We start from the raw sequence: 12738 nt of genomic DNA, 5'->3' as shown, positions 1-12738 counted from the left end.
TGGTTCCAGATACAGGCCTTATAGTGCCTCTATAGTAATCTTGGCCTGTTTAGCACACAGATCACAGCACTAATTTAATTTAATTAAAATTGTTGTAAAATGTTTTTGAAAACCTTAGAAAATAGATCTGAGTTACTTTCTCAGCAAGTCAAAACCTAATCTTTTCCCACCTTTTTAGTTTTCAGAAATAAGAATAGTTTATTTGGCTTTCTGATTTCTTCCCTCTAGATATGCCATTCCATGCCACACTAAGGCAGCTCATTTTGATATAGATTGGGGCAAAGAGGATGACTCCAATCTTTTAATAGGCATCTATGAATATGGGTATGGTAGTTGGGAAATGATAAAAATGGATCCTGACCTCAGCTTGACACACAAGGTATGTCCTGCCATCCAGCTGGTGAGCATATTTTAAATTCATTTTGCTTAGTTGGTAAGGAGGAGCCATTGAAACTGTTTATTTTATGGTAATTTGAAATCTCACAAGAAGTATACGCCAACTCTGCTTTATTGGAACCCCTCTTGTGGTTGACTGGTAGATGTCATGGTCATCTTTACTCCGTTGTGCCATGTCCTGGTACAATGTTTATCTTCCTTTTTCAGACCATTAGCACTCTCCTCTTCTATTTTCTCTCATCCCCTTTCTTTTTTGGCTGTTTGCATTCATTTTTACTCTTGTTTTTTGCTCCCCATCCCTGTTTGTTCACCTGACTCATTTCCCCCACTCACTAGAAGTAAGTATGCTATTTGAGGTGGAAGTTCCATCCATTGATGGCCATGTGATGCAGGAGCCCAGCTTCTCCTAGCTGAATTATGTGTTATGAGAGCAGAAACACAAAACCAGGGTTGGTAACTTTTGTGTTGGTGAATTGCTTTTGAGGCTCCTGTATTAGTGTACATAGTGGGAAGGAGCAAAAAGTTGAAAGTGGGTTTCAAGAAGTTTTCCACACCAGCACATTTACAGTGTAGTGTCAGAGTGGATTCAGAATCATGCAGTTTTTTCCCACCTCCAGTGCTTTTCTCCTCTGTATTTCTGCTACTCCAGCCTGCTGCTGCTGCTGCTTCTCCATTCTGGCATCTTCCAAATTGGAAATACTGGTTTTCATACTTGGTGATTTTTATTCTCCTCTCAGATTCTACCAGATGATCCGGATAAGAAACCCCAGGCCAAGCAGTTGCAGACCCGCGCAGACTACCTCATTAAATTACTCAATAAAGATCTTGCAAGGAAGGAAGCACAAAGACTTTCTGGTGCAGTAAGTGAAATTTCAGATCTTTAACAATATGATGAAGTAGTAATCTGCTTGTTAGCAGATCATCACCCCCACCCCCTCCAGTTGTTCTCCACACTGATGACCATTTAATCAGAGCATGTCTGGCTAGCTCAAATAATGATTTATAAGATCAGATTACGTAGGGTTTTTGTCTTTAGTTTGTATGTGCTCTTTATTATCAGGCTGTCTCCCTTTCTCATTTCTGGTCTAACAAGGTAACTTGTATAACTGAATACCATTTAATAAAATGAACTTCTATTTAATATAGAAACAAATCTTTCTGAATGGCTCGTGGCAATGAGGCATTTCAGTTGACAGAATTAGAATGATGTTTTTGTATTCAGGGAAACTCAAAGAGGAGGAAAACAAGAGCTAAGAAGAATAAAGTAGTAAAACTTGCAAAAGTTAAAGAGGAGATAAAAAGTGATTCTTCTCCACTGCTCTCAGAAAAATCTGATGAAGAGGAAGAGGAGGATAACAAGGTGGGTATTTTTGAAATGTGTTCTGTTAAAGGAAACATTTCTGTAGTTCAGTTTGTTCCATCTCACTTAAGTATTGCTTTTACACAAAATAGTTAGAATGGCATTCTCCTAGCAAATGTTTAACATTTGAGTTCTTCATATTTTCTGTGATAGCTATTGTTAATCTTATGTTAGTTAAACATTATGGAGTAGGTTTAATCCCTTTTAGTTTAATTATAAATAGGGTCCTACCAAATTCACGGCCATAAAAAATGCGTTATGGACCGTGAAATCTGGTCTCCCTCTGTGAAATCTGGTCTTTTGTGTACTTTTACCCTAAACTATACAGATTTCACAGGGAAGACCAGTGTTTCTCAAATTGGGGGTCCTAATCCAAAAGGAAGTTGCAGGGTGTGTGTGGCAGTATTGCCACCATTACTTCTGCGCTGCCTTCAGAGCTGGGTGGCCAGAGAGCAGCAGCGGCGCCCTGCCAGCAGCAGTGCAGAAGTAAGGCTGGCAATACCATACTAAGCCATTCTTACTTCTGCGCAGTTACCTTCAGACTGAAGGCCCAGCTCTGCAGGCAGCAGTGGAGAAGCAAGGGTGGCAATACCATATCATGCCATCCTTGCTTCTGCGCTGCTGCTGGTAGCAGCTCTGCCTTCAGAGCTGGGCTCCCAGCCAGCAGCTGCCGCTCTCCAGCTGCCCAGCTCTGAAGGCAGCGCCACCGCCAGCAGCATCAGAAGTAAGAGTAGCAGTACCACAACCCTCCCTACAATATCTTTGTTACCCCCCACACACACACACAATTCCTTTTTGGGTCAGGACCCCTACAATTAAAAAACTGTGACATATCAGATTTAAATAGCTGAAATCATGAAATTTACAATTTTTAAAACCCTATGACCATGAAATTGACAAAAATTGACCATGAATTTGGTAGGGCCCTAATTATAAAGAAAACTGCAGCTGTGGCAGTATTGATGGGATTCTGAATTCTTACATAATAAACTGTGATTATAGTCTGAAAAATGACATTGTGTGATTTCAAAGGTTCCCCACCCATGACTTAAAATTTGCTAGAAATACTAATCCAGCATTGGAGCTATAGATAAAGCTGTACTGCTTTGTGCCTAGGGCATCATTACTGCCCAACTGACTTTTCTATTTCCTTCTCAAGAAAACTTCTAGAATGTGATTCCCGTAAAGCTGGTATTGACCAATTCAACGTTCTCTGGCACATGCCTATTAAATTTCAGAAGTGTAATTGTTTTTACATTATCACTGTGTGATTTAACTGCACTTTATAGGTATTAAAGTTTTAAAAAATCACACTTTGAGGAAGAATGGTATATTTTTAATCTGACTACTGTAAAATTTGTAAAACTAGGAATTGAGTTTGCAATGTGATGCCTATACTTAAATATTGCAGGATGAGATCGCTTCAGTGAAACATTCAAATAAAAAAATAAAAGCAGAAAAAGAAAATGATGAAAAATCTGAGCCAGATATTGGTATAAAGAAGGAGGTTGAAGAAAAGAGAGAAACAAAAGAAAAGGAAAACAAGAGGGATCTGAAAAGGGAGAAAAAAGAAAAAGAGGATAAGAAAGAATTAAAGGAAAAAGATATGAAAGAAAAGAGAGAAAGCAAAGTAAAGGAGTCCACACAGAAAGAAAAAGAAGCAAAGGAAGAGAAGGTAATTAGACTTCAGTATATTATGTAATACAATTAAAAAAAAAAAAAGGCCCAGGTTGGTTTTGAGGTAGACAGGCATTTCAGATCACTTAATGCTCTGTTATTGTTACTGCCACATAGTTTAGCTGTCTGAAAGTGCAAATGGGATAAGAAACGTTCAGACTCCTTTCCGTATCCCTAGGCAAAACAACAAAAGAAAAAATTAAATATATGTAAATGGTCAATATATGTAGTAAGATAGTATAATTGTAGAACTAAACTGCAATTCCCTTTTCAGATCTATTTTAATATTTTATTTATAGATAAATGAAGTCAAATCTGACAACAGAGACAAAACCAAGAAAGCTACATTAGCAGATACTCCAGTTCATATTACTGCAATTAGTGAGCCAGTTCCTATATCTGAAGAATCTGAAGAACTGGATCAGAAGACATTCAGTGTAGTAAGTTCCTTATTGCTATCTTAATGCTGCTATTTAACACAAAAAGAATGACGTTCTGAATTAAAACTGCTTCTATATGCTTAGTTAACACCAATGTGCTTAGGCATTGTGGCACTTGATCCATTGCCAGTGAGGTCTCAGAATAGCGCACCAAAGATGTGGGCGATATATATGTATATTCAATATGTAACTCAGAAGTGTGTGTATGTATGTGTGTGTGTGTGTATATATATATATATTTTAAAGGTTCAGTTCTGTCTTCATGCAGACAAACATTACAGAATTTCTGCACAAGCCCAATAGCAGCTTTTTCAGATGTGTGTTTGCACTTCTGAGTTACATATTAAATATGCACTCTCCTTTTTAGTGAGGTCCTATGAAAACATGACAATGATCTCCCAGTGATATCATGGTGCCTAAATATGCTCTGATCTCGTCACAGATCATTTGATAGGCATATGTCCAGCAACATATAACATTTAAAAATGTGAAATCCTGAGATTTGTGTGCATCACAGACAAGATAGGTTAGAATCAGTTTGGATTGTTGTAGGCGTATGTGAGGATCCTTGTTGTAGGTCTATGTGAGGAATGGACGAATGTAATATTTCATCTTTTGTTTCGTCTTGTCTTGATCATAGAGGTTCTGCCTATGCTGAGGGAGATGTGGCCTGCAATCTAGAAGATGGGCCTGTCTATGTTCAGGAGGGATGGATGTACTGGGCCCATTGTTTGGCCATAACACATGCATACTGAAACACAATATGCCATGTTCATTCAAACCAGCAGTCAGGTTCATGCTCAAGAAGCATTTCTTAACACTGACTATCATGCTGACTGTCACTCGGTTTCTCATCTTACCTTAATAGAAAATGTTAATGGGGAAGGTTGTGACAGATTACCTTAGATGCAACATGGAGTTCTCAGACTGCCTAGACTCCGAGTTGAATTTTCAGTCTGGGTGTAGCACATGTCAGATTCAGAGATGATTTACATCTTTTTTTGCTCTCTCTATATATACTGTACCAGTGCAGACTTTGACTAACATCCATACTCAGTTTACCAACGTGTAGTTTACACCCCCTTTTACATTCCTCCTGAATTGGGCCCACTGAATCTAAAAGAACCCAGATTGGTTTAACTCATAGTTGGGGCCATAAGAGAGATAGGTAACAAGAAAATCAACTCACCCCTTGGGTCTTTTTTTCCTCAAGACTAAACATGCCCAGTTTTTTCAACCTTTCCTCACAGGTATATTTTTCTAAACCTTTTGTCATTTTTGTTGTTCTCCTCTGGAATCTCTCTAATTTGGTCACATCTTTCTTAGAACACCTGTGCTAAGTGGCATGGGATAATTACCTCTTGTGTCTTAAATATGATCCTTCTGTTAATGATCACACCAGAATATTAGCTTTTTTCACATTGTTGGCTCATACTCAATTTGTGATCCATTATAATCCCCCAGATCCTTTTCAACAGTGCTACCACCTAGACCAGGGGTGGGCAACCTATGGCATGCGTGCCGAAGGCAGCACGCAAGCTGATTTTCAGTGGCACTCACACTGCCCGGGTCCTGGCCACCGGTCCAGGGGGCTCTGCATTTTAATGTAATTTTAAATGAAGCTTCTTAAACATTTTAAAAACCTTATTTACTTTATATACAACAATAGTTTAGTTATATATTATAGACTTATAGAAAGAGACCTTCTAAAAATGTTAAAATGTATTACTGGCACGCAAAACCTTAAATCAGAGTGAATAAATGAAGACTCGGCACCCCACTTCCGAAAGGTTGCCGACCCCTGACCTAGACAGTTATTTCCCACTGTGTATTTGTGCATTTGGTTTTTTTCCTTGTAAGTGTAATACGGAGATTCCACTTAATAGCAACCTGGATATTAACAACTGCCAGTTAATAGCAACATGTTGCTGAGAACCAATCCCATCCCATTGCCTTTTATGTTAAGGGGCTTCAGATGTTGGCATCAGCACGCAGCTTATTAACAAGTTAGCAACATTTTTTGGAAGAGAGACACCAGCTGCAGCTAGGGAAGAAAGTGCTGGGAGAACGTGCCTTCCCTGGCTGTCGCCCCACAAAGCTGCCTGTCACCAGTGCTCAGCATGTCCCAGTGCTTCTTTCTGGGACTGCAGCCCCACAAAGCTGCTAGTGCATGAGGTCAGGGACCTGCATGAGGTCAGGGCTGTGGGCTGGGAGGGGAGGCTGTGGGCAGGGCAGTAATATGGAGGGGGGCTGCAGCTTGGATGTCAGACCACTCCCAATTTATCAGGGTCATTTTGAATTCTAATCCTGTCCTCCAAAGTATTTGCAATCCTCCCCAGCCTGATGTCATCCACAAATATTATAAGCATACCCTCAACTCTATTATCTAAGTTATTAATGAAAATATTAATACCACCAGCCCAGGACTGATCTTTGTGGGGCCCCACTAGATACATCCTCCCAGATGGACAGTGAACCATTGATAACTACTCTTTGACTACAGTCTTTCAGTCAGATTTGCATCCATTTAATAGCAATTTCATGTAGACCATATTGCCCTAGTTTTCTTATGGGAATATCATATCGGACTATGTCAAAAGCCTTATAAAAACAAGATTTATCATATCTGCAGCTTCCCCTCCATTCGCTAGGCCAGTAACCCTGTCAAAGAAGGGACTTATTTTGGTTTAGCACAATTTGTTCTTGACAAATCTATGCTGGCTATTGCTTATTATCCTATTACCCTCTCGGTGCTTACAAATTGATTGTTGAATAAAGAGTATCTGTTGAATGCTCTGGCCGTGTGAGTTTTTTAAAAAAAATACACTCTTCCCCATATTCGTCATAATAAGAAAAAGATAAAAGAGTAGTCCAGGTGCTTTTAGAGCTCACGACACTGAACAGGTTGATGAAGGAGACAAAGTTGTGTTGGAGATCATAGCACTTTTGCTGCAGTCTCTCCAGAAGTCCTTCTAATATCAGTGAACCAGGCAGGAGCTTATCTACATAGTCCAGTCAGACCCTGCTTTTGACAGTTTCTCCTGTTCACCTACTGAAAGCATCACTTCCACTATAAGATGTTACAATTCAGTCTGTCCTCTTCGCCTCCCCTCTTCTCCCCCCTTCTCTCTTTTCACTTAGAGAATCAAGATAGGTAACAAGGAGAGCCAAATATCCCCTTCTTTCCACTTTTTCTCACTGGTTCATGAAGAAATGGGTGTTTGGGAGGGCTGGATATGGGACAAGGAGAGCCAGCCTCTTCCACTCTTCCTCATGCAAGGAAAGCTTGAACTGAGTTTCATCTGTCTGTCCATACCAGCATCTCCTTGGTAGTCTTAGCTTCATTCATAGGGATCAATCCACTGGCAAGATTGTCTGAGAGAGCGCTGCAGAGATTTTTCTGAAGGGTAGGGAACCACGCCCAACAAGAGAGGAAGAGGAATGCAGATCCTTTCCTGAGTGGAATGTCACTTTGCCTCTAGGCTCCAGTTGTTTCAGGATTTATGGAATACTGTCATTTATGGTCTTGACACTGAATTTGTATACAAGTTTCTTGAAAGTAACACAGGTCTAGTATTGTGTATTTGTGCTGAAAGGTCAAAAAAAAAAAAAGACAACAGATTAGAATTATAATACCTAGAGTCATCATATCTGTTTGTAATATCCTATTTCTAAGAAAAATATTTTCTTAAATCTTAAATACAATCTAATGCTTTCATAAAGAAGCTAATATCGCAGCGGTTTAAATTATAACTTTTCCAAAGGAAACCTGTAGTAAAAGAGAATTTTAAGAGCTGTGAGCCAGAGGCTTGATGTTTCATTTGGCTTAGAGTAGCACTGTCTTTTCCTGTGTAAATATCACAGTAGTAAGGTGGGTCATGTTGTAGAATTTAGCTTTTTCCCCCTCCCTCCTGACATATATTCCTTTTTCCACTTTACAGTGCAAAGAAAGAATGAGGCCTGTTAAAGCAGCGCTGAAACAGCTGGATAGACCAGAAAAAGGTCTTTCAGAAAGGGAACAGCTGGAGCATACTAGACAGTGTCTAATCAAAATTGGGGATCACATCACTGAATGTCTAAAAGAGTACACAAATCCTGAACTTATTAAACAGTGGAGGAAGTAAGTAATTCTACATTTTTCATGAACGAAAGGGAAAAATCCATCACTGTGTCTATTAACTAGAGTGATTTCTGTCCATTTTTGTTGGCTTCCAACTCTCACATTCTTGAATCTACTTACAGATGTTTTAAAATACCATATGAGGACCTATAAAGAAAAAATTTGAATTGTGTAGTGGATTTTTGAAGCCAGATTCATGTTCCATATGCTGAATTGTGTATCATTGTGTAAGCTAGGGATAGTCAATAGGCGGACTGTGGGCCAAATCCAGACCGCCAGATGCTTTTTAATGGACCCCGAAATCTTATTTACTTCTTCTTATCATTATTGTTATTATTTTTGTATTATTTTCTCTGGAGTCTGGACATTGACTATATCTTGACCAAGAAATTTGGACCTTGACAAAAAACAATTGACTACCCCTGCAAGCTGTACTTTGTCCACTAGGTGGAGCCTCCTCCGGGTTTTAAAAAGGACTGGAAGTGAGCAAATCATAAGTTCCTGAGTAATTTATAAGTAACTTTCAGTGGCAAAGAACTTTTATCTGTAAAGACAGAAGATGGCATCTAATTTTTAATCTTGATTATTATTGTATTCATTATGCTTGCATAGTGAACACTTCTGAAGTTTTGCCTATGTAAATTTGCTTAGAGCCTCCATTCTAGAAAAAACACTAAAATATATTGTGAAACTAGATTGCTTGTCAGCTATGGCTTTACAATGAAACTTTGGCGCCATATAATAGGATGTTTTACTTATTAAAAAAAATCACTTAATTTTTATTAATATTAGCATTAAAATTTCAAACATAACGGCAAGAAAGGATCAGAAAGAATCTCTGAATATGTTTTTGTGCTTAATTATAAGGACTTCATTTTACCTAGATTATACTTTCAAATAAAAAGTTAGGGTGATATTTTTCAGCATTTCACACAATTCTAAATAGATTAAAAAAGTCCTAAGTCCTCAGTCATTAATTCTAATTGGAAAAAAAATCCTCAACTTCCAGAATGCTGCTGCTCTTACTCAATTATTGTATTCCAACATTATATTAAACACTTTAGACAAGTATGAAAGCAAGATCCATGCCCCAAAAACCATACAATCTAAATAGACAATTATATTTTATTTTTAAGGGGGAAAAATTGATGAACATTCACATTTAAGATCATCCATGCTACCTTATATCTACCCATGTATCACTGCCATAAAAACTACCAGCAAATGTTAAGAAATTTTATCTATCCATAACATGCATGGTGTTTTTGGTAGATTACCTTATATTTAATCATACAGTGGCTGTGCAAACTCTGGCTTCTTTTTGGCCATACATAGGGCACTGAAAGACAAACTACACCAATATCTGATTGGACAAACAGCATGCTAAAGACAATCATTCCCTACAGTTCTCAGAGATTCCATGTGTGACCGATTATACAAGTGTCATTAAACACAGCTATTGTACGTACTTAAGTAAAGCTCTTAGGCCAAGGTAGTAATAATTAATCACTTGCCAGGAAAGAGCAAAGTTTAGTGTGCTGAAGAAGTAGTAAACTAAGCACTGAAGATGTATTTCGGAACCCTGTGAGAAAATCAATGAATGCTCTGTGGTTTGTGTTTTCAGCACTACATCAGCAAACTTCACAAGTACAGTGTCTTCTCCAGAACTGATATGTATGACCATATGTATGACCTTTTTTTAAAAGGATTCTGGCCTCGCCACAAGAACTTGGGCTGCACCTCATTACTTCCTTCCAAATAGTGTTAGGTAGTTCAAAATAGTTCCAGGCTTAGCCTTGCCACTTCCCCCCTCTATTTCAAATTTCTCTTTCAGCCATGAAAATTAAAGTGGCAGTTTAACACGTCTACATTCTATGTTGCAATCCTGGCTTTTGAAGTTGAATTGGGGACAGCAGCAAGGAAATTCCTCTTTCCCACTCTCTTTTGAATCAATAGGGGCCCTGAAATTTCAAGGACTTTGTTCCCCACATGGGACCTCCCACCAAACTCTTTATCACCAATTGTTCCCTCTCCCAGTCTGGACAAGCGTCCAGAAAATGAATTAGGATTAATTTCCACTAGTATCTTTGTGATTATTCAGTTGTGAAAATTCATCTGGTTTCAAGGCAGTAGATGCATGACCAACCCATGGAATCATATGGACTATCTGCCTCTGCTATTTTCAGGAAATTAGGCATGTGGCACAAAAGTCTTGCACTGGGAAAAATCAATCTTGGAAGTTACATCATTGAGTAACAGTTTCCATTTTAGTGGGGATTTTCAAACAAAGGGGGCTTTTTGACCTTGAAGAAGAGATCAGAGCTCAAAAGTTTGTCCAACACTAACGATTGGTCCAACAAAAGATATTACGTCACCCATGTTGTTTCTCTTAAGAGAATTGAGCACTCAACTCCTATTGTAAAGTCAGGTCCATCCACCCTTAACTAGCAGAGTTTTTACTGATGTCAATTACTTCTTCATGGTCATATCTGCATTCTAAACTAATTATTATAAACATCACACAGCAGTAAAGAAAGAGAGGAATTAATAATACATGTGTAGCATTTAGTGCTTTATATCTTCAGAGAATTCTGCAAAATTGTTGGTTGTATTGCTAGATATGCTACCTTCTCAAGCGATGGGACATGATTCACCACTGCAGTACAACTCCATTGACTTCAATGTTATTACACCAGTGTGGCACTGAAATATCACAATGGTGAATCAGGCCCATTGTATACAAAGTGGCATAAAGGAAAACCAGTGTATGCAGGAAGGCTGATCTGTCCTTTTTTTTTTTTTTTTTTTTTTTTTTTTTTCCCTTTCTCTAGAAATTTGTGGATTTTTGTTTCAAAGTTTACAGAATTTGACGCCAGAAAGCTGCACAAACTATATAAACACGCAATCAAAAAACGCCAGGAATCTCAGGTAATATATTGTTTTATATTTAGAGACATTCTGAAAGGATTTTTTTTTTGAAGTATTAAAACTTGTTTTATGAGGGTAAAGTGTTAATGGATTCTGAATTTACCTTTTACAAATGAAAATGTCTGATTTAAAGGATATATTTTTGTGTGTTAATATCACCTTTTTGATCAGATGGAATGTTTTAGCACTTAGTATTTGTAATTTTGAGATTTAGTAATGCCAATTGTTGTATTTATTTCTCTTAGCAACACAATGACCAGAATATCAGCAGCAATGTGAACACACATGTGATTAGAAATCCAGGTAAGAAGTTCTGCATGGTGGTGGTGTGTTGAAATGTTTTTGAGTAGGGTATTTGAAATGAAATAAACTTCAATAACTCTGAAACCTTCTAAAACTCCTCCTAGCATTAAGTGAACTTGTCCCTACAGATAGATTTACTTAGTGAGACCCAGCATACATACTTTTGCTGGTGAAACTAAGTCAAGCACAAATCCAACTGCAGCTAGTGTTTTTAACAGTAATTTGCTATTTGGCAATCCTTTTTATTAGAACACGTTTGAAAATACACTTTTGTGTTTAATTATGTTAAGAAAGAGTAACACTTGATGCCTCTAGACGAGTTCCAGGCTCCAACATGGGTTTTTTCTTTCTTTGTTTTGTTTTTGTTATGGGCTTTTTTGTTTCGTTTTTTGTTTTCTTGCAGTTGTTGTAATCACTATCATGCATTCTAAAGTCTTCACTTGAAGCAGAGACCAGCAATCTATGGTGTAGGATGCAATATCTCTTTTGTCATTGACAGTGACATTATCCTCCCAATCTCATGAGCTTGCAGCCACAATGCAGTATTTGACTTTTTTGTTTCCTCTTTCACTATATATATATCCAATCACTCATGAAGCCATGGTACTACTTCCTCTGAATTACAATAAAATGCCATTGTTTCATTAGTTGCACTACTAAAACTTTTGTCCAGGCCTTGGACATTTCTCACCTTGAATACTATAACTTTCTCTGCTCCCCCTGCTACTGTTCAAAATTCCACTGGTAAAGGCAACATTACCCACATTGACCTCTCATTGAAACACTTTGTTGGGTTCCTGTCCTTTAATTAATCAAATTGAACTTTTCATCCATTCATTCTAGATCCTACATAATCTCTATCTCTCCACCTCTAAATTCCACTCTGCATTTCTACTCTTGTTTCTGCCTGTTCAACCCCTGTTCTCTCAATTCACACATTTTTGCTCCCATTGTTAGCTTCTGTTACAAATCATTGTATTTCTCTGACACAGTTAAATCTAAGAGGTTGAAGTGTTGTCTTGTACAATAATCCTTTCATACTTTTCAACTAGAAATTTTGTAGTTTATGAAATTCCCTTACGCAGAAACACACATTCAGCATAGCTATCTATTTTATTAAGCAGATGTGGAAAGACTGAAAGAGAATACAAACCATGATGACAGTAGCAGGGACAGTTATTCCTCTGACAGACATTTGTCACAATACCACGATCATTACAAAGACAGACATCAGGGAGATGCTTACAAAAAAAGCGACTCTAGAAAAAGGCCCTATTCTGCCTTCAGTAATGGAAAAGATCACAGGGATTGGGATCACTACAAACAGGACAGCAGGTGAGTTTTGCTAATAATCCATAGAAATCTGGGGGAGGGATGTTTTGTTTTTTGTTTTGTTATTGTTGGTATTGTTTCTGGGGATTTTTTAATTGCATTTCAGTTAAGTATGTGGTTCATACCAAAAACAAGTTGCCAGTTTGTTAGGTCATTGTAGATACTTATCCAACATCTTCTCA

General features: G+C 37.9%; 1 protein-coding gene across 1 annotated transcript in view; it reads left to right on the top strand.

Annotated features, from left to right (window-relative positions):
- The window catches only part of CHD1 (chromodomain helicase DNA binding protein 1), an 84925-nt gene that overhangs the window by 70238 nt on the left and 1949 nt on the right, over window positions 1-12738 (top strand). The window contains exons 29-37 of the mRNA XM_065406973.1: window positions 229-379; window positions 1134-1256; window positions 1619-1756; window positions 3168-3431; window positions 3733-3873; window positions 7815-7993; window positions 10825-10921; window positions 11167-11224; window positions 12349-12559. Of these exons, the coding sequence (XP_065263045.1) occupies window positions 229-379; window positions 1134-1256; window positions 1619-1756; window positions 3168-3431; window positions 3733-3873; window positions 7815-7993; window positions 10825-10921; window positions 11167-11224; window positions 12349-12559 (1362 nt within the window). The remainder of the gene's footprint in view (window positions 1-228; window positions 380-1133; window positions 1257-1618; window positions 1757-3167; window positions 3432-3732; window positions 3874-7814; window positions 7994-10824; window positions 10922-11166; window positions 11225-12348; window positions 12560-12738) is intronic.

This window comes from Emys orbicularis, chromosome 6, assembly GCF_028017835.1.
Source record: "Emys orbicularis isolate rEmyOrb1 chromosome 6, rEmyOrb1.hap1, whole genome shotgun sequence".
NCBI lineage: Eukaryota > Metazoa > Chordata > Testudines > Emydidae > Emys > Emys orbicularis.
Note: the sequence above shows the minus strand (reverse complement) of the source record. Positions and strands in the feature narration are given on the sequence as shown.